Source organism: Myotis davidii, unplaced genomic scaffold, assembly GCF_000327345.1.
Source record: "Myotis davidii unplaced genomic scaffold, ASM32734v1 scaffold415, whole genome shotgun sequence".
In the NCBI taxonomy this organism is placed as follows: Eukaryota; Metazoa; Chordata; class Mammalia; order Chiroptera; family Vespertilionidae; genus Myotis; species Myotis davidii.
This window is the reverse complement of record NW_006287951.1, coordinates 4,906,927-4,927,333: the sequence shown is the minus strand read 5'-3', so window position 1 is coordinate 4,927,333 and position 20,407 is coordinate 4,906,927. Positions and strand designations below refer to the sequence as shown.

The 20,407-nt window shown below is 51.1% G+C and overlaps 2 protein-coding genes across 4 annotated transcripts in view; one reads left to right on the top strand and one right to left on the bottom strand.

Annotated features, from left to right (window-relative positions):
* The window catches only part of NME9 (NME/NM23 family member 9), a 14,264-nt gene extending 2,741 nt beyond the window's left edge, over window positions 1-11,523 (top strand). The window contains exons 3-10 of the mRNA XM_015561393.1: window positions 181-252; window positions 1,743-1,859; window positions 2,973-3,048; window positions 5,410-5,492; window positions 5,787-5,879; window positions 7,481-7,635; window positions 9,157-9,293; window positions 11,139-11,523. Coding sequence (XP_015416879.1) covers window positions 181-252; window positions 1,743-1,859; window positions 2,973-3,048; window positions 5,410-5,492; window positions 5,787-5,879; window positions 7,481-7,635; window positions 9,157-9,293; window positions 11,139-11,200 — 795 coding nt within the window. The 3' untranslated portion in view covers window positions 11,201-11,523. The remainder of the gene's footprint in view (window positions 1-180; window positions 253-1,742; window positions 1,860-2,972; window positions 3,049-5,409; window positions 5,493-5,786; window positions 5,880-7,480; window positions 7,636-9,156; window positions 9,294-11,138) is intronic.
* Window positions 11,524-14,011: 2,488 nt separating this feature from the next.
* ARMC8 (armadillo repeat containing 8) overlaps window positions 14,012-20,407 on the bottom strand; it is a 57,618-nt gene continuing 51,222 nt past the window's right edge. For all 3 annotated transcript variants that reach the window (XM_006759821.2, XM_006759820.2, XM_015561392.1), the window contains 2 exons: window positions 19,356-19,449; window positions 14,012-16,369 (listed from right to left, as the gene is read on the bottom strand). In XM_006759821.2, the coding sequence (XP_006759884.1) occupies window positions 16,336-16,369; window positions 19,356-19,449 (128 nt within the window). In that variant the 3' untranslated portion in view covers window positions 14,012-16,335. The remainder of the gene's footprint in view (window positions 16,370-19,355; window positions 19,450-20,407) is intronic.

Sequence of the window (20,407 nt, the reverse complement as noted above, 5' to 3'; positions counted from 1 at the left end):
GTGTGTGTGATAGGTGGTGTGTGTGAAAGGTGGTGTGTGTGATAGGTGGTGTGTGTGTGATAGGTGGTGTGTGTGTGGTGTGTGGAGTGCAGTGTGCATGTGGGTTGTCTGTGCAGTCCCTGCCATCATGCCCCTGTACCCGCTGTGCCCAAGGACCTGCTGGCAGCTTGTTTTCTTTAGGCGGAGGCAGACTGTCTTGACGTCCTCGAAAAATACCGCGGGAGGTGTGAGCCCACCTTCCTGTTCTATGCGGTAAGTACGTTTTCAGAACCAGGACTATCTGGTGGTTGCGGATCTTTGGGGTTCAGATGGGCAAGTCTCACAGGCATTAATTCTCACTGGGAGTCACCAAGGGGTCACACTGATGCAAACCCGGGATGTGGTTGCTCCTTGACTGCCTTTATCATTTTGGCAGAGGACGATGTCCTGAGGTCCTGGTGATGCAGGCCCCAACTGGCCGGCGGCCGGGGCCCTGCTCACTGGCCGGCGAGGGCGTCACCTGAGTGGGGGCAGCTTTGGCCGGGCCATCAGGGGAAGAACAGGAGTCACTGATACGCTGCTTCTGGCTGGTGGACACTCATACTGAGGTTTCACTCTCAGAGCAGCGTTTCAGCCTCCTGTGCTCTGCTCCGTGGAGGGGAGCTTACCGCACACCCACTACCCCTTCATGGGTGGACGAGCTCTGCATGCACCTTTATGTTTCATAAAATGGGAAGGTCGTTTACGGAAAGTCAGAAACGAGAGGGACTATTGAGGACAGCCAAGCGGTGCAGTGATCTGAAGGTAACTGGGATGTCTTTGGTACGACATCCATGCTCCTGCCCCAAGGGCCCACTGTCACTCCTGGCTCCTAGGTTTAGGTCTCCTGACAGGCACTGAAGGCAACTGAATGATATCTTCTTCCTGACCCAGTCCAGCCCCCTCCTTATACTGGGAAACTGGGGGCTCTCCCCACCCCCCGTCCTCCCAGGCCTCCTGATAGCCAGGCCAGGGTTTAGTTTGGAAACGTGTGGGCCCCTCAGCTCTGCCAGCATTACCGATCGGGAGCTTGTGAGAAAACATTTGCGCCTGGAGTTTCAGTTGGGAGACTGAAGTCATAGGATGGAACATGGTGGGGCGGGAGGGAGACGTGGGAAGGAGCTAAGAGGAGCGTGCTCCCCAGCCACACGCGGCTGAACCAGTGAAAGCAGGAAACCCAGGTTCACCCCAAACACCACCTGACCTCCCAGATGGAGTTGGGAATCGAATCTTGCCTGGAATTCCAAGCATCCTGTACACCCCCCATTAAAGCAATGACCTATTTGCTTTAGAATGACCTCATTCTACTGCAATTGTTTGTTTGATGATCACCTTTCTGCCCCCACTCGGCTCCCCACTCACTGAGGGCACGACTGTGTCTTTTCGTGTTTAGTGTTCATAGCTTTTGCCTGGGTCTCGGTGCTTGACAGGTAAGTGCTTAATAGATAGATACATGTTGAGGGCATGAGCCAGGTATAGGCAACTCACATCCTGTCCCTCCCTTAGCCGACTCCCCATGGCCCTGACGAAGTTCTGAAAGGAGGGGCCTGGAGTACAAGGCAGAGAAGTAGATGGAGGCTGTGGGCCTGGGGCCCATGGGCCTTGGCCTTGACCTTGACCTGGGGAACACTCCTAAACAAAGCGCTTGGACACTCCCACTGGTTCTTGAAGAGATTAGCATCTGGGTTTCCTGTGGCTTGAGCCGCACATCTGTCCTGTTGCAGGGAGGGAAACTGGTGGCCGTGGTTAGAGGAGCAAACGCCCCACTGCTGCAGAAAACCATCCTGGACCAGCTGGAGGCCGAGAGGAAGGTGCTGGCTGAAGGCAGAGAACGGAAGGTGGTAAGGCGGCCACTCCTGCAAGCAGAAGCTCAGGGTGTGCTCCAAACCTGCCATTCCCTCCCCTTCCCACTCATTTTCCTGGGCCTGTCAGCTGGAAGCTTCATTAAATGCCCACCCGAGTGCTCGCTGAGAGTTCGGGGAGAGCACTAGGCCCCGCTGACACGGGCATTTTGAAATCTTCCTTCTGGAGCCTTCTTTTAAAAAGCTGCCCTTCACCCAGAACGCTTCAACTTTCTTTATCCACTTCCCTTCCTCCCCTCCTGCTACTCGTCACAGGGTTTCTGGATCCCTGACAATGAAGTCAGAAATGAAGATAAAGGGATGGAATGGAGGAGTGGGCAGGCGGAGCCCAGCCCCAGGGCGAGATCTCTCCTGGTGACCTGCCGCCCTCACCTCGATGCCTGGAAGTCTTACTTGTGATCCCAGAGGGCTCGCGTCTTCACTTTAGAAATTAAGCTCTGTCAGGACCATGAGAAACAGCCTGTGGTTCTGAGGTATTATTTCCATGATGACACGGGCTGAGTGTTTCATAAATAACTGGCTGCCTCCGAAGAACGACACACCTGCGGCAGAGGGAGGGACACATCCTGGAGCTCTGAGTGCCTGCCAAAGGGGCCTTCGTGTTCAGCGTTCATTGTTCCAGTTCTCACATTCGATTCCAAAGGGCAAAGTCCTGTTTTTATAGAATGGACAGGCATCGAATCATACTCTCCCCCGCAGGAAACTGGCAACTTCCCCCCAAGAAAGGCGGTCCCAAATGCTGGTGCTCTCTCTGTACTGCTTCCCTGCACTGTGTGGGCAATCGCTTCATATTTACTCGCCTTTCAGTTCTTCTGTTGCCAGCTCTGTATGTGTACTCGGTGGTTGTGGAAACAGGCCGACTGTGAGCCTTCAGCTCAGCACGGATTTCCTTGTCTCCAAACACTCAGCGCCCCCTCCCCGCACCGTCGCACAGCCGCTAGCAACGCTCTCCGCGTTTCCAAGATGGATCATCTTGGCCCTTTTGTTGCTCTGTATTTTGAACCTTTATTTTGGGGGTTTCTGCGGGTTTTTGAAGGTCTTGTGGTCATTTTAGTTAATTAATGACCTCTGTTCATGACCAATTTGTATCAGATCAAGGACGAGGCTCTCTCTGAGGAGGAGGAACGCTTTCCCCATGAAAAGGACGGTGGCGAAGACGCGGATGTGGGTGAGTGCCCAGCCCACCAGCAAGGCCAAAAGGCCAAGCTGACTCTGACTTGATGTGTTTTTAAAAAATATACGAGTAGTCAGTTTATCGAGCCACCTGAGCCACTTGTAAAACGTTTTGCCTCCGGCCACCTGTCCTCCAGCATCATTTCATATCTCCTTTCTGTCCTTTAATGGCATTTGGGGCACTTTTCACAGCTTTCTGATCATGTTCAAATAGAGCAAGTGTGACTTTCACGGAGACTCCTGGGCGTCAGGGAAAGCTCCGTGGAATAAAGTTGAGGATATCGACACTAATATTATCAAGTAACGATGCTGATGTTTCCTTAGTCCTTATCTCAGCTAAAGAGCTCCAGTTTCTTTCTTTTTTTCTCACCTTTTTTTCTGACGAATCAGAGTCAGCTGAACACCTTCTCTCCCCACAGCCCTGCACCCTCTGCCCTTGCTCCCCCACAGCTCAGGATTCCACACGGCCCTGCCCCGCAGGCCTTCCCGAGCCTCCTGACAGTGTGGGGAGAAGCCCACGTCACCAGGCTGTGGCTGGGGAGGAGGAAGGCCACTGAGACACCAGAGGCAGCCAGGCCTAAGTTCGGGGACAGGGCTGGAAAGAGAAGGAAGATTCGATGACTGCACGAAGCAGAGAGGCTGTGTATTGGTGTGTGGGCAATGAGGATGTTTGAGTTGGGTTCGAACAAGGAGAGGCCCAGTTTAGGAGAGCAAGACGGCTCCAGTGTGAAAAGAAAAATCGTCCATTTGACTTCTGTAGGACACATTTGTTGCCTCCTTTTTGGATTATCTCCTGTGAGTCCCGTCCCCTCCCCCTTATTTTCCTTCAAATCCAATCTCTCCGCCTAGAAAACAATGCAAAACCCTGTCCTTGCCCTGGCCTTCCTCTCCCCACTCTGAGCTTCCGGAACTTGGTCCACACTCCGGGGGCCACCCGACCTGCGGCTGCCGCCTGCTCCCCCTGACCTGCTCCTCCCAGGGCACCCCTGACCTTCTTCATGCCAAACCCAAGGGGCCGTGCCCAGTCACGTCCTACGGCGTCTTCCTACAGACGCGGACGTCCGCAATGTCTTCCTTCTCCAACGCTCTTCTCTCTCGGCTTCTCTTGGTCACGGCCTTTCTCGGTTTCCCCAACGTGTCGGCCTCTCCTCAGCCTCCCCTTCACTGGCGTCTTTTCTTTTACTCCCTTTTCAAGCTGGAGTTCTCCAGGCCCCTGCTCTGGCCGATTCTCTTCTCACCGCGTACCTCTGAGCTGACCTCACTCACTGGTCAATGTATAAGGACATTTATGTAAGAGCCCCTTAGGGTCCAAGTGCTCATAGTGCTCATAGGATGTTGTAAGTGGAATTCACCGGGAAATGAGTAGAGATGTTGCTTCAAATAATTCACGCCTTGCAGTACACTTCTTTTGAGATTTTTCGGATCTTGTGAAGTCTCATTGCAACACAGCTGATGTAAAAGTTGAGAATAGAAGCGGCTAGGAGGACACAGAGTCTGTGGAGAGCAGAGGTTGGTCCCCAAGGCCCCGTTCATACAAACAGGAGGGAGTACAACAGGACAGACTCATGACTGGACACCGGGCTCCCTGCAGCGCCGGCGGCCTGAGCAGTGGACTGTGGTTATGTGGCATCTCCCTCGGCGTCACGGCTGATTGGACCCATGGACACTGACCAAAGGGCAGCCAGTCAGTAGATGCATCGGTGAGCTATGACTGGTGCCTTAGCTGCAAACAACACGCTGGCCAATCTGGGCTTCTCTCCGGGGAAACTGAACTGAGGCCGAGAAGGCTGGAGAGCTGTAGCTTGGTCATGTGCGCTGGCGCTGAAGGGTCATGTGGGCTCAGGGCCCCGGGCAGCCCTCCTTGGCCATGTGCCAGGGGAGTAAAAAAGAAGCCCGCAGAGTGAGAGGGGAACACAGCAGTCAGAGCCAGGAATCATGAGAGGGTGACAGGAAGGAACAGGAGTGGTCAGGCCTGCGTTGCTGCCACGGCTCCCCCCTCCTCCTCCTGCAGGCCTCCTCTCTCAGCTGTTTCTGGGTTTCTGTTCCTTGGTAGTCTTTGATCTCCTCCCACACCTCCGTCCCTCCCTCCCTCCTTCCCCCCCTCCCTCAATCCCTTCCAGGTCTGTGTCCCTAGCATGTCTCCATCCCCTGCAGCCAGGTTGAGGTTGAGGTTGAGGTCTGGAGCCAGACTTGTGCTCCCACTAGAGTCCAGGTCTGCAGGGGCGCAGCCAGAGGCCAGGCGAGGGACCCCTGGGAGCTGTGTGCAGAGGCTGTGTAGTCTCTGCAGGTGGCCTCCTGAGAGCCTCCAAGATGGATGAGCCCAGCGCCTGACAGCACCACCCTTGGCTTATTACAGCTTCATCAGAGAAGACCTGTACCTTGGCGATCATTAAACCAGATGCAGTCGGCCACGGGAAGACTGATGAGATTATCATGAAGGTAGAGGGACAACACGTACTCGACAGGCTGTCCTCGGGTCTCCTCTGGTGGGAACAGGGGTGGGCATCGTGGAGCAGTGTCCTTCCTAGTAGGGAGAGAACGCTTTTAAGGAGCTTTAACCAAAATTCCATTTATGTAAATTAAAATAAAAAAAATCTAAGGAAAGATATGATAAAGATGAGGATTTCCACTGTTTTTAATGTTGCCTTTTCTATTATCTTCTACTTTTCAGCTCATTTAGATGGGGATTTGGGCTTCCTTTACCCTTTCAGAATGTGTGTGTATATTCTGCAGATCCAGGAAGCTGGGTTTGACATTATAACGAGTGAAGAGAGGACCATGACGGAGGCAGAAATGCGACTCTTCTACCAACACAGATCTGGAGAGGTCAGCTCGTCCGCTCCCATTGTCCAACCCGCTCCCATCTCTTCTCTTTCGAGTATGATCACAGGTTACTAGTTTGGGAGAAAATAGAGAATTAGGAAGAGCAAGAATATAGCAGGAGGCGGCTGTGAATTGGTTCGGTCATGATGCTGCATGGGTGAAGGCGCTTTGGCTGCAGGAAGCGATTTGGACTTTACCTTAAGTAATGAAATAAGGGATTGATTGAAATGATGCTCCCTAACTCTGGGAACTGAAGGAAGAGTTGAACGAGAAGGTGTTGGGGAGGAGAACAAAGACAGTTGTAGGGAACGTCAGGAGCAGGACCTCACGGACAGTCACTTCGGGGGCCGGGGTGCTGCCGTTGGACTCGGGTTCAGCCACCTCCCTTCGCATCTGCTTGGCTCATGGACTTGGCGGAAGGAGCTGGCGGCCTAACTTGGTCACAGCCCTCTCTCTCGTTGAGGTGTGTGTGCATGGGGGGAAATGGGGGTGTGGAGAGACATTACGGTTGTCAGCCAGACTAGGGCCAAATGATGGGGGAAGGGCTGTTCAGGAAGGAAAACCAGAGAGCTGTTACTTGAAGGAAGAGAAAGGATTCTAAAGTACTGTCCCCCAAAAACAAAGAAACAAAAAAAAAGTCTCAACTACACCCCACCCTTGGTTACCCAGCATCCACAGGATTTTCATATATGTGATTTTTAAAAATGCCCCTTCCTAATCCTATATAATAAAACCCAAATATGCAAATCGACAGAACGGCAGAATGACCAGTTGCTATGACACACACTGACCACCAGGGGGAAGGCACTCAACACAGGAGCTGCCCCCTGGTGGTCAGTGCTCTCCCACAGCGGGAGCACCACTTAGCCAGAAGTGTCTCCCACCTCTGCAGCAGCGCTAAGACTGTCCAACTGATGGCTTAGGCCCACTTCCCTCGAGTGGGTCTAAGCCATCAGTTGGACATCCCCTGAGGGCTCCTGGACTGTGAGAGGGTGCAGGCCAGGCTGAAGGACGCTCCACCCCCTCCCCAGTGCATGAGTTTCATGTACCAGTCCTCTAGTTTCTTATAATTTGTGCACTTGGGGGGGGGGGAGGTTCCCTCAGCCCGGCCTTCACACTCTCACAATCCGGGACTGCTGGCTCCTAACCACTCACCTGCCTGCCTGCCTTATCACCCCTAACTACTCTGCCTGCCTGTCTGATCGTCCCTAACCACTCTGCCTGCCTGCCTGATTGCCCCTAACTGCTCGCCTGCCTGCCTCATCATCCCTAACCGCCTCTGCCTTGGCTCCCGCCACTGTGGCTTTGTCTGGAAGGTCGTCTGGAAGGATGTCCGGAAGGTCATTTGGCTATCTGGTCTAATTAGCATATTATACTTTTATTATAATAGATGTTCAACCCAAATGAGTCAATCCAGAGTCTCCTCTTCCTGCCTTTAGCTTACACCTGGTTCCTCTGCGTGTGGGGGGGCATCACCACCACCCCTCCCAAGGGCCCTTCAGGGGCCTGCTGGCTGGCGGCAAGGCTGCTCACTGACCCCGCCCATCCTGTGGGTGGGATGGGCCCCCGCTGACCCTCGGGCCTGTTTCCCCTCCCTGTTCCAGGAGGCATTTGAGAAGCTGGTACATCACATGTGCAGTGGGCCGAGCCACCTCCTGATCCTCACCAGGACTGAGGACACCGAGGACGTTGCCACCGCCTGGCGAGCCCTCATGGGACCCTGTGACCCGCACGTGGCCAGGAGGGAGCAGCCTGACAGGTGATGTCACTAGCTGGGGTCCCTACATCCATCTCAGAACCTGCATCTGGGGAAGCAGAGAGCCCTGCCTGATGCTCAGCCCCGAATTGTGGGTAACACAGAGGGCTCTCTGATGGCCACGATCCCCCTTTGTTGTAATTTTGGGGGAGACCCTGACATCCTCACCCTCTGATCCAGTCCCTGCCCTTCGCCAAATGCCTCCTTGCTGCCTCCGTTGCCCAATTCTGAAGGCTGCTGCTGGACCCAGGCCTCACTGTTCTCTCTGTAGCCAGAAGGCCCCAAAGGGTGGTCTCAGGACCACCTGCCACACTCACCTCGGAAACACAGGTCCCAGGCCCCCCACACCCCCTGCCAGGCCAGCCAAGTCAGAGCCTGGGTGGGGTCTAGGAATATGCACTGCACTCAAGCCCCTCAATGCCTACTCCCCTCCCTGGGTGCCCTGGGCGTGAGCACGCTGTTCTGCATATTGTCCTTGGTCTGCTCCTTGCCCCTGTGTGTTTCTAGCCTGACACCACCAATGCCAAATCCACCACATCTTTCTTTCCTTTGAAGCTGTGAGAGGCCCAGCCAACAGGAAAGAAATGAGCAAGAGGCTAAGTAACGGAGGTTGCACCTTGTAGCTGTAGGGGCCAGGGATATTCATATATGAGGCAGCCTGGGCTAGTGAAAGACAGCCCCGTGCTCAGATCTTAGGTTGCCATATACTCAGGCATGTCCCTTCTCAGGGTCTCAGTTCTCTCATCTGTAAAATGGGCATCTGAGCAACTATCAAGGGGGCTAGAGAGTACCATGGTTAAGAGACAGATTTCAGAATCTCTCTTCTTCCTCTTACTGTGTGACCTTGGGCCATGCTTTAATCTCTGCCTTGATTCCCTCATCTGAAAAATGGGTGCTACAATGGGACCTGCCTCAGATGTTGATGTGAGGATTAAGTGAGCATATATATAGGGTGTCCCTCAAAAATGTAACACACACTTCGAATAATTTTAAAGGCAGTGTTTATTAAAATGCATTTCACTTTCAAAACGGAGCTGCCAGCTGTTAAAGTATGTACACATTTTTTGGGGACAGCCTGTATGTATGAAGCGCTTAGGACAGTGCTTGACACACAGGAAGTCCTAGCAATATTAGCATTAGCTGATGGGGCTACTGGGGGTTGACTCTGCAGACCTATCTGAAGCCCTTGGCAGGCGCCAGCCCCTGGTTATGATATCAGTAAAACGGCCGCCCCTGGGCTTCCGCCACAACTCACACCGTTCCCTCCCAGGGCTGTGGCACAAGTGAAACGAGAGCACGTTTGAGAAGCACCAGGCAGCGTGCCCAGAATGCTGCCCTGGCGGGTGGGATAGATGTCAGCTCCTGTCACCCTGGCTGCTGTTCTTGGCATTTCCAACCGAGAGAAAGCCATTTCGCAGAAATGCAGGGTGCCCATTGGTAGCTGGCGACCACGTTGCCAGAAAGCAAAACATTTCTCTTTCAAATGAAACCACTGTGTCTTGTCCATGTTGCCAATGCTCCCAGTCTCCGCGCTCAGTACGGCACGGAGGTGCCCTTTAACGCGGTCCACGGGAGCCGGGACGCGGAGGCCGCCCGCCGAGAGCTGGCTCTGCTCTTCCCCAGCTTTACGTTTGCAGACCACGTCCGGGAAGCCGCTCTGGGTAAGTCACCCCGGCAGGCTTGGTCTCTATTCATCTTTAGTGAATATATGGGGGGTGATAACCATGTGGTAACCAAGGCTCCGATCTGATAAGGCTGCTCAGACAGGAGCCATGACACAGCTGCAGTCGCAGTCCCCATCTGCTTGGATTTTCAGAGTAACAGCGGCTGTTAAAGCTTACTACATTTTTTTTTTTTTTGCGGCATTCTTACTTTGGAGCCATATTTTCATTGCCAAGTTTCTTTGCATTTTCTTGTGGAAACCACTGGGAAAATAGAACTTTCTGGAAGCCTACATCCAAGCCAGTGAGCGGCCAGATGTCATCCCCTCACTTCCCCTGTTCTCTGCAGGCCCCATGCTAGGCCCCTGGTGGGTGAGGCTGCTGAGTGAGGGTTGCACAGAAGGGCCCTCTGTCACCCTCGTATCCCTCAGCCCCCACACTTGGGGAAAAGCATACTGGGTCATCGCCTCCAAATACGGGTGAGAAACCTAAGCCGTCCGGAGCGCACGGGACTTACCCCATTCCACGCGTGGAGAGCAGGCCTGGCCCTGCTCCTGCTGCCGAGGTCTGCGGTTCTAGTTTGAGCCTGAAGGGACCGGAGGGTGAATGTCCTGGGAAAAGCAAAGGATGTGAGGTGGTGGGGAGGGGATTCTTGGGAGGAGGCCCCATGCAGATCTGAAATGGTGATAACCCGTGTGTGCCCAAATGTTTAATGTATTTACCTAAATGTTTGCTATGCTCCTCATTTTTCAAGATCTGAATGCAGCCAAGTAAGAATAGGTGTTCTGAGGGCAAAGTAAGGTAGGACAGGCCCCGTTGAATCCTTGCCCCTGCCAGCTGAGGGTAAGCTGAGTGTGCCATGGATTCTAGGGAGGTGAGAAATCCTGGCAAGTACCGAGTTCACACACCCGAGTGCGAGTTGAGATTCCTCAAAGCCATGCCCCGCGGGAGGTGCTCTGGTGGCACCATGAGGGCCAGCTTTCCTCCGGGACCTGCCCTCGGAGCCGCTGGGGCATTTCCTGATGTCCCCAGGTCATGGGACAGGGTCATCCTTTCTGGAGGGGCAACTGGAAACAAGCAGGTCTCCCTGAGGTCCAAGACTGAAGTATAAGAGAGTGAACTGGCTGGGAATACTCATCGGGGCCATTGGGGAGTGTTGGGAGATCATGAGGCTGACTTTGGGGCTTCAGGTGATCATGAGTACAGTGGAGAATTCCCGAAGGGCTGAGGCCAGATCACAGCCCGGGAAAAAGTGCACAGCCTCACAGGATGCTGACGTTCCTCCGTTTGCTTGATGTGTCCTGCTTTTCTAGTTGTCAGGAGCAGAGTGTGCTTCCCACTTACCCAGCACTTTTTCTGCTAAGGGGCAAGGGTCAAGGTCACTGGAGACAGGTAGCCCAGGGTTTGAATCCTGGCTCCACTATTTACCAGCTGAATAGCCTCTGGAAAATGATTTACCTTTTTGGTCCTCAGTTTTCTCATCTGTGAAATGGAGATAATCACAGACCCATTTTAGCCCCATAATAATACCTCTGCAGTAAGGGTCTTCCTCATAGGGCTGTTGTGAAGGCGAAAGGAGACCACGGGTGCCAGGTTCTTAGCCTGGTGCCTGACACATAGTAAGCTCTCAACCAATGTTACTCATTCTCCTACTTCTTTAATTCCTGGTCCCCAACACACAGATCAGGACCTCTCTTTGCCGTCCCTTGCCCCCTGACCCCTCACTTTATTGTCTGTGATGTAGCTAGGTCCCCTTTTCCTGTGTTTCTTTGTGGACAGTGTGTGGGACAGAGGACTGGGACGGGGCTGTTTCAGGAATCCCACAGAGCGTCTGTCGTCCCACAGAACGCGAGGAAGGAGTGGTGGGCCCCACCGAGGTGCTTCCCTTCCCTGAGGACGTGCACTGAGATGGATGTGCAGCCTCCGCAGCACGGGGCCCAGGGCGTGGCCAGCAAGTGAAATGCCAGTGCGTTCCCATCTGCTGCGCATAAGGAAAGCTCTAGAATCGGACCTTAACTCTTTTGAGCACCGATTTCTTTTAGTTTAGCTCTCTTTCATGAATAATAAAATAGTTTCCTGCCTTATTAAACAGTATATAGCACATATACTTTTCTTTTGTGGCTATTTCCGGAATTTTACAAAATAAGTGGACATTAGTTGTACTCTGCTGTGTTGTCTTGGGGGAAACGGAGTTAGTTACACAGGACAGTGTCTCCCCGATAAACACTGGAATAAATCTACTTTATGGCTTAAACAATCTCAGAGCTTAACTGGGTAACTAGGAACCTGAAAGCCGTGCAACAGGATTGGATACGACACTGCCAGGCCGATGGGCTTGGAGGCAGACAGGAGAAGCCCGGCCTTCAGCCCTCATGCTGCCTGTCCATGCCACACGGGCAGTCCGGGGATGCCGCAAGCCTGCCCCCGGGTCCTTAGTAAATCGGGGTGCTCCTGAAGCAATGCTGGGGGTTACACTGGAGCCAGGTTCAACTATTTTCCTGATGCTCCCTTCCCCCACGTTTTGGGGTTAGATTCTGGCTAAAGCCTAATTTTAAAACCCGAGAGCTCCTCGTGGACCCGGCGGCCTCCAGCTTTCACGGAATTGCGACTTTGCCCTCCCTCCATGGTTGTGCCCTCGAAGGAAATCGGTGTTCAGTAAGAAGTAACTGTTATTACCCCATGAATATTAACATGCACAGCCACTCCCTCTTACCGGTTTGCTCTTTGGTTTGCTTGTCAGTTCATTAAGCCCAGGTATCACCTCTCCGCTCAGAGTGAGCAAAAGGCCGCGTTCTTCTGCATCATGAGCCAATGTCAGCGATCTCCTTCTCACTTGCTCATTTTCTCCAGAGAACTTCGCTCCTCTGACTTGAAGGCTTTAAACGGGCAGTTCAGCCCCAGAAGACCGCTTTTCACGGGGGCACTGCCTTCTGCAGCCTCGGGCATAGGGCGCATGTGCTGGCACTGGGGGCAGAAGGCTGAGCCGAGCTGCATGGAAGTGGAGCCCTGAGCCACCTCACGATGGAAGCACGCTGCCCGCTGTGCTCATCAGCATCTGCACAGGCCCCCGTGGGAAACAAGGGAGGCCTCCCTGACAGGGCACGTCGGGAAAGCTGAACCCACTGCTGCAGACCGCCGGCCCCCGGGTCCATCGTGGGGATGTGCTCTTCCCTTTGGGAGTGGGCTCAGGAGGGGGATTCAATTGCTCTGTGCCACGTGAGAGCTGGCAAATGCCTTGGAGAATCGCCAGAGCCCTGGGCCTGGTTTCCACACCACGGGTGCTGTGTGGCTCTGCATGAGCTGCTTAGGAGTACACCCAGCTGACAGCTGTCTGACCCCCCCAGAAGCTGGGAAGCCAAGGATCTTCCATCACCGGAGAGGTGAGAGACGAGAAATGAAGCTGGGGAGAGAGAAGAGTAGGCGAGGACTGAGCCTGGGTGGAGGAGGATGTGTTGGCGTCTGTACCATCTTAAGCCTCCCAGGAAGTGACTGGAAGTGGCAGGGTGGGGAAAAACGGGGGGCCCTCGGGGACAGGGCCGGAGTGGGAGGAGTGTTGACACACTCTTCCTTGCTTTACACAGTAGGGCCTTTTTCTCAGAATCCACAAGGTTCATGGCAGAGGAATGGAGGTGGTAGGAGATGGAAGGGAGAAGGGTCCAGAGCTTGGCTAAAATGTCCGCCCAGTCTGCAGGCAGAATTCCTTGGCAGAGCCCGGGCCTGGCTCCCTCCGACAGAAGAAACCCTGGGGCTGCAGGACGGTGCCATCTGGGGTGTGAGTCCCTGACCGGGTGGAGGCAGCCCAGCCCCATGGAGACAGGGAGGCTCCTCTCAGCGAGAGGGCTGAGTGCCTGGCAGACGAGGTTGGGAGCCCGGGCTGCTGCCAGAGGGGCAAAGGCAGGTGGCTCAAGTGGGCCCCATCTGGCCCTTGGGATTGGGGTGCCCCTCAGTTTCCTCTGAAGTTAGGTCATGGGTCAAAACTCCCCTCATGCTGGGAACCGACATGTGCCTCTTTGCCCAGCAATCAGGGAGTCAGTGGAAAGGGGCAGGGCTGGGGCAGCACCAGGTGGCAACGAGTTGGGATCGCTCTGTCGACTCTCCATCAGGATCTGGGGTCAGTCTCCCATTCGACTCCTCTCTCAGGCCTCAATTCCAAGTTTCCTCTACGACAGGGGAATTCCCTCCCCTGCCAATCACCTCCCTGTCTTCCCCTCACGCTCTGGGGCAGGTGTCCTTGGCTTTCTTCGTGTTTCTAGTGAGACCAAGAGATAGGAGGTGCTTCTCCACATTCTAGAGGTGGGACAGGAACAGCAGGGCAGCGATGTTCCTGTGGGTCCCTGCAGAGGGACGGCGGCGGCTCATGCACTGTGCAGCTGGTCATCTGCCAGGCTTTGGGCCCAAGTCCAGGTGGCATACTAAGTGGAAGAGGAAAGGATGGAGGGGGACACAACACTGGGGGCATCTTGGTGGCTGGGAGTGGCCACCTGTAAAGGGTCTGCTGGCCTTCAGGAGGCCAGGAGGAGAGGGGCCCCCAGACTGCTGCAGAGGCCCCTGGAAGCGGTAGTGACCCTCCGGCACCAGCCACCCGCTCTGAAATGTGAAGTCATTTCCTGGTTTCACATTCACCAAGAATCACAGGTTGCAGAAGCCAGTACATACTATCTTCTAATGTTTCCTAGCGTTCCAGACGTTTGGAAAACAGACTCCTTTATAGAAGTTGCCATGATCTTTCTTGGCTTTTATTAGCATGTGTTAAAATCATATCATTCAAACACTACCAGGAGAACACGTATTGTTCCACATAAAGTGCTCAAGGGAAAAAAATGCAACTCATTAAACTGGACATTCTTTTCTAGTTCATAGGTTTTGGGTTACAATCAGGGCACAAAAGGAGAAACAGAATGCAGTATTAGAGAGAGCGAGAAGCTTAGTTAAGAACTTGGGTGAAGACACAAGATCACATCCCATTCCTCCCACCTCTTGCTGACAGAACACTGCACCTGTGTAGAGCAGCAAACAGCTTTGTTTTAATAAATACGTTTCCTTCATTGAAATCAGAAAAGTTAATTATAGTAAAGCACTTTTTCTTTGATCATCTGTTTATAGCCACAGGCAAGATTTATCCACAGAGGTTAAGTGTGAACGTGTTATTTCATTGGGCTGTTAGCTTCCTAATGCTATCTGGGTTCAAGATTGTCTCAGCAATTCGTTATTGGTTTCTGTGTATTTACCTGGTACTTTTAAATACCAACTCCATACTGTTTTGTGTTACAAGTGCCAAGCAAGGATGTCCTCACATTAGCACACTGACAGCTGCACAAAACCCAAGTGCCTGTTGGGACAGATTTTTAAATCAATGATGTTCTGAGAAAGTAACAACTTGGAAATCTCTGTGTTTGAATCGCGTGTGGTCAGGTTGAGAACAGGAAAAATTGCGTTAAATACATTTAAAAACATTCATCAGCAATCAAACATATTTGAATCTTCCAAGGAAGGGACAGGTTGGTGGCGGGTACCCGCGATGTGCGCGACCTCATCAGGAGTGGCTGGTGGGCTCGGGACCCTGTGTGGCATGTGCCCACAGCAAGCTTCTGGCCGCAGACTCCCTTCTTGGCCACAGTGCCTTTGACCGTCTTTGAACAAAGGGAAAGGAAGGCTGGTTCTACCTTCAGTCAAGAGCAATCTCGGTTGAGTTCACTTTGAAGCTGGCCCGGCAGGTGGAAGGGACTCCTCTTTGGTCCTCCCAGGGAGAGTCCCTTTCCTTCTCTCAAACTTCAGTGTTTTTGGCTTCTTGCAGGAAAAGGTCTTATCTGCATCTCTCACTAACATTCCTATTTCCTTTTACAAAAGGACACTCAATAGCAGTGTCGCTAAGAGAAAAACAGCTTTCCACACTCTCCTGCTCTTTGCTTCTTTCCACAGATGGTCTGAAGAGCGTTCTCGAGTTTCACAGCGATGTGTGCTGCTTCAGGCAGCACAAGGGGACCAGACTTTGTTTCAGGAAGTGAGGAGCTACTTTAGTTTTGAGCACAAGGTTCTGTGACTGGTTCAGATCCTGCCAGATCCTGCTGTACCAATGGCAGGTTGAGGGCGGCTGGGAGGCGCTCTGTGCCCAGTTCCTGCCAAGGGCAGCCCAGAGTTATGGCTGGGCTTCCACTATCAGTAGTTATGTTTCCCTTTGATGTTTCAAAAAACCTATGGTGACTCTGTCCCCTCACTCTCCTTCACCCTGTCCATCCGACCTGGAAGTCTGAGAGCTTATTGAATTAGGCTGATATTGACGGCAGTAAGATGCTAGCTTACTATTTTGCACAGCACCATATATCGTGCCTGTTATTCAGGCCAACTATAGCCAACCTTTTCTTTTTCTTTTTTTTTTTCTTTTCTTTGTTCTTTTATAAAGAAAATCTATGTAAGTTGAGGTTCAGAAATGCATATATTTTTTACTTACAAATATTCATCTGATCAAAATTCAACATAACCTTTATGGAACACTTAACAATTGTTTTGTTTTTAAAATAACATTTCATTCAAACTGTATATAATTCAGTAAAGTTATTTTATACAGCAAGCAATGCTTAAACCCTGGAAAATCTGTAGAAAAGAGATTTTCACACAAAATAAGAAAAGAAAATTTTGAGGTATCCCCCTCACACACACATCCATTCATCCTGACTCACGTGCTCACACACACGTACACATACATCTCTGTATGCACAGACACACTCATTCTCACTCACAAAGTGGCTGCAGCATAGGCAAAAAATTGTAGGTCCAAAGGAAAATGATTGATTGTTCTAATAAAGAGTCCAGGTAGCTCAGAAAACCCCCCCAAAACAAAACACAACAGTCCTCTGAGGAAATTACTACCTCAAAAATATGTTCTCAAGATGAATTTGAGATCTAAGCCTACCAAATTGCTTTTGCAAAACAGCTCCCTGCAGTCCAAGGTGACGTGTGCAAATAGAAGGAATCAAATGAGGCTAGTTCCTGTACCTCCTTTACCAAGGATGTGGGATGCTTGCGGGTGCCCCGGATGCTCCTGTCACGCCAGATACTGCTGCAGCGCCGTCTTGGCCCTGAAATCACAAAGTTCCTGTCAGCCTTCATCTCAGAAGTATTAAAAAGGGGGAAAACGCTGTGGCTCAAAGATGGTAGTGGGGAAGTCTAAAATGTTAGACTCCCCAAAGGGAACCGGGTGAGCCCAGCTGGGCACCTGCCCTCAGGGGCAGAATTCTGCAGTCAGAAGACACTTCCACACCAGGCTGGCTCCATTCCTCTTCTGTGGTTCCCTTAGACAGGGCTGCTCTCATCCTTACACCTGCTGCAGCCCAGTGATGGTCTATAGTTTTCCTTGTCACTGGCATGGAGTTGTCTCGGATCTGGAATTATGTTCTATTGCCATGCAGGTTTTACCCAGTGCTACAGGACATTGGGGAGGAAGCTTAGGGTTTGGGAAACTAAAATTGACCCAGGAAGGTGTTTAGGTGCTGATTAAAGGTGCACAGAAGGGGCCAGAAGCTCATGGGATGAGGCTGTCATGGTTCCAATGCCTCAGAACGGGTTACAAGCTCATGTAGATCTTCTCCTAATGACACTGACAATGTGGGATGTGCGTTTGTTGTGACTGGGAAAGAAGGTAAATAGTTGGAGAGGAAAGATGCAATGTGGGCAGCAATTTGAGCTTCCTGATCCTTGTAAAGGTGTTCTTCCTCTGAGCTAGGACTGAGGGGGCCTCCTTTACTGCTCCTGTTATGAGCTTGTGGGAATTAGGAAGTCAGGTTTTAGCAGTGGTCTTCCCTTCTATGTTAATGGAGGAAAGGCTAACATTTTCAGTTACTATTGGCTGATGAAAGTATACCAAGTAGATTGGGCATACAATAAGCTGGCCTCAAGTGCAGTTTCTATATAGCAAAGTAATAGATATAATCTACAGTTTAAAAAGTGGTATACTAAGGGATATTCTTGCAATTATCTAAGACTCTATAAAAATGATAGTTCAAATAGACTAACCCATCAGAACAGAAAGCTCTATTCAAACTGTCTCTAAGTTATGAGTTGAGTTTTACAAGGAAATTTTTCTACAGAAACAAGTTATGGCTGATACTACATCCTGCCCTTGAATCACCGTATTTATATGCACAGCCCGACTCTTCCAAGTCCCTCGTTTATCTAAATAGGCATCGCAAAGCTGGCTCGCCCAAACAAGAACTTCTGATCTCCCTCTCGCTACCCACTTTGCTCATATTCTTCACCATCTTGGTCAAGGACAACCCACTATGCAGTTGCTCAGGCTAACTCTAGGCCAGCGGTTCTCAACCTGTGGGTCGCGACCCCTTTGGCGGTCAAATGACTCTTTCACAGGGGTTGCCTAAGACCATCCTGCATATCAGATATTTACATTACGATTCATAACAGTAGCAACATTGCAGTTATGAAGTAGCAACGAAAATAATTTTAAGGTTGGGTCACAACATGAGGAACTGTATTTAAAGGGCCAGAAGGTTGAGAACCACTGCTCTAGGCAGTTTCTTTTCCTCTCTTTCCTTAATATCCTATATTGAGTCCCTGAGCAAATCCTGTTGGCTCTGCCTTTAGATTAAGTCCTGAATCTGACCACTTCTCAATACGTCTACCACTACCACCCTCATCTCTTATGCACAGGACAACAGCCTTTAGTCTCCGTTTCAATTTTTGCTTTATTACGGATGGTTCTCTACACAGCCACCAGAGTGATCTTCTAAAACTTCAAATCAGATAATGTCTCTTTTGCTCAAAACTCTCCAATGACTTCCTATTAAACTCTGAATGAAATCCAAAGTCCTTACTATTGGCTACAAGGCTCTTCACGTGCTCACCACCTCCTCCCTGAGCTCCGTTCTATCATTCTCCCCCTGGTTTCATTTCCTCCAACCCCAGGGATCTTCCTGCTATTCCTTGAACATGTCAAGCTCATTATTGCCTCAGAGCCTTGCACTTTCTGCCCCCTCTGCCTGGAACATTCTTCCTTTGAACATCTGCCTGGCAGACTCATTTCATTCAGGTCTTTGATCAAATGTCACATTTTCAGAGGCCTTTATTGACTAATCTGTGTGAAAATTTTCTTACTCTCCAGTCCCTCACATGCTTTTTGTTCATAGTAAATCTCATTTCCTGCTATCATATTCCATATTTATTTGCTTACTGTCCGTCTTCTGTACTAGAATGTAAGTGCCATGAAGGCAAGGACTTCATTAATTTTATTCACCATTATATCACTAATGCCTAAAACAGTGCCTGGCGGAGGTTAGTATTAAAAAACAAACATTGCTGAATGGATGGGGATTCAGAGCAGAGGAGAATGAATTGGTGAATCAAGATGAACACGAAGATGTGATACTGGAGAGGGCAGGTAGGGTGGGCATGGGATTGGAGGGGGAACGTAGAGGATGAGAAAGGCAGGACCAGGCTTAGGTTGTGCTTAAGAATCTGGAGATGAGAGCTGATGCTCGTTGCTGTAGTCATTGTTATGCACGGAAGTGAGCTGAAAAGTGAAGGCTGCAGTATAAGGGAGTGCACACAGCTAGGAAGAACACTTTTAACTATTTTGAGGTTAGAGGGATCTCTGATTATGATTCTTGCTTCTCCCAGGAAAGGGTGAGCTCTTTGACAACAGGGACTCCTCAGTGGTCACTGCTGTATCCCCAGCAGCCAGGCTAGACAGGCAAAAGGCAGTGCTCAGGGAAGTTTTGAGCTAATGTTTTATTAGTGAATGCCTTCTTTTCTGAAAGCCACATGCATTTCTATTCTAATGACTAAAGGAATATAAGGAATGGCCTCTGGATCCTTTCCAGGTACCAAGACAGCCCAGACTCATGTTAATTCAGAGTAAGATGAGGACCTTTATTAATCTGCTAATTACTAGTTTATCTCTTACTCAAATGTCACACAGTTGGCTCACAGAAAATTAAAAAGGGAATCCAAGAATCTAAAAGATTTTAAGTTTGGCCATGTTAATTGCTAAGCAATTCAAATTCTTCATAAGAGGATCCAATGTACCCCAAAGCAGGCCCTTTCGATACTCACTTGTCACATAGGTTTGAATCTGGTGACTGACTCAGTTTGTGTAGAATATCTACAATGCCCATGTCTCGTAATTTATCCTGGCGTTCTTGTGAACCTAAGAGATTAAAGCTAACAGGTTACTGGGCACATGACCCAGACAGTTGCTCACCTTAGTGTACAATCAACAACCTGGAGCCTTACTTTACCAGTGTTCTTCACTGTCCCCCCTCCTTCCCCTTGGCCTCCTCTCTCCCTGTGTATCGGATCCCCTCTGGCTTGGATTCTCCAACAGATTTCTAACTGGGTTCCCTGCCTCTCGACCCTCCTTCCTGCAGTCCATCCTGAGGTCTGCTTCTCAGTTAACTTCTCCATGGACCAGTCAGCTTCCTCAGCCTGGCACCGGGTCCTCTGTCACCACCAAGCCAGGCTCTTCCTACCCACAGCAGGTCTTGGTCTCCTCTTTCTGTTCTCTTCCACCTTCCACTGACCTCCCAGCACTTCCGGCTGTCTCTCATTAGCGTGTGGCAATTCCAACTTCACAAGGCTCTGGTCTAGCGTCCAACTAGACTAGGACCTCCTGAGGGCAGCCTCGTTTCCCTGGCACCAGACTTGGACTCTGGGGTCTGTACGTTGAATCCAGTTTCTCCTCCTCCTGCTTTGTTCTGGATACAGCTGCTGAGCAGAGGAATCACCTTCCTCCCCACTGAAGAGCTTCCGTGACTAACTCCTGCACTGACCCCGTCTAGACCGAATAAACCAGAATCTCTAGGGATGGAGCCCAGAAATCTGCATCTTCAAAAGTTCCGCAGTTGATTTTTATGCAGCCAACCCAGCGCCGAGACCCTGTGAGCTCCTGCATCTGGGGGTTGGAATCATCTGGGGAGTTTTAAAAACTCTTTTGCCTGAAGCTCACGCCTACGGATTCTGATGTAATTAGTCTGGTGCAAATTCCCCAGAGGTTCTAGTAAACAGCCAAGGTGGAGGACCTCCTGACAGACTGCCTGCTTCACCGTCACACGTACTGTTCCTTTCTCACCAGTGCACCCTCTTCTCCATTAAGCTTACGTGCCCGT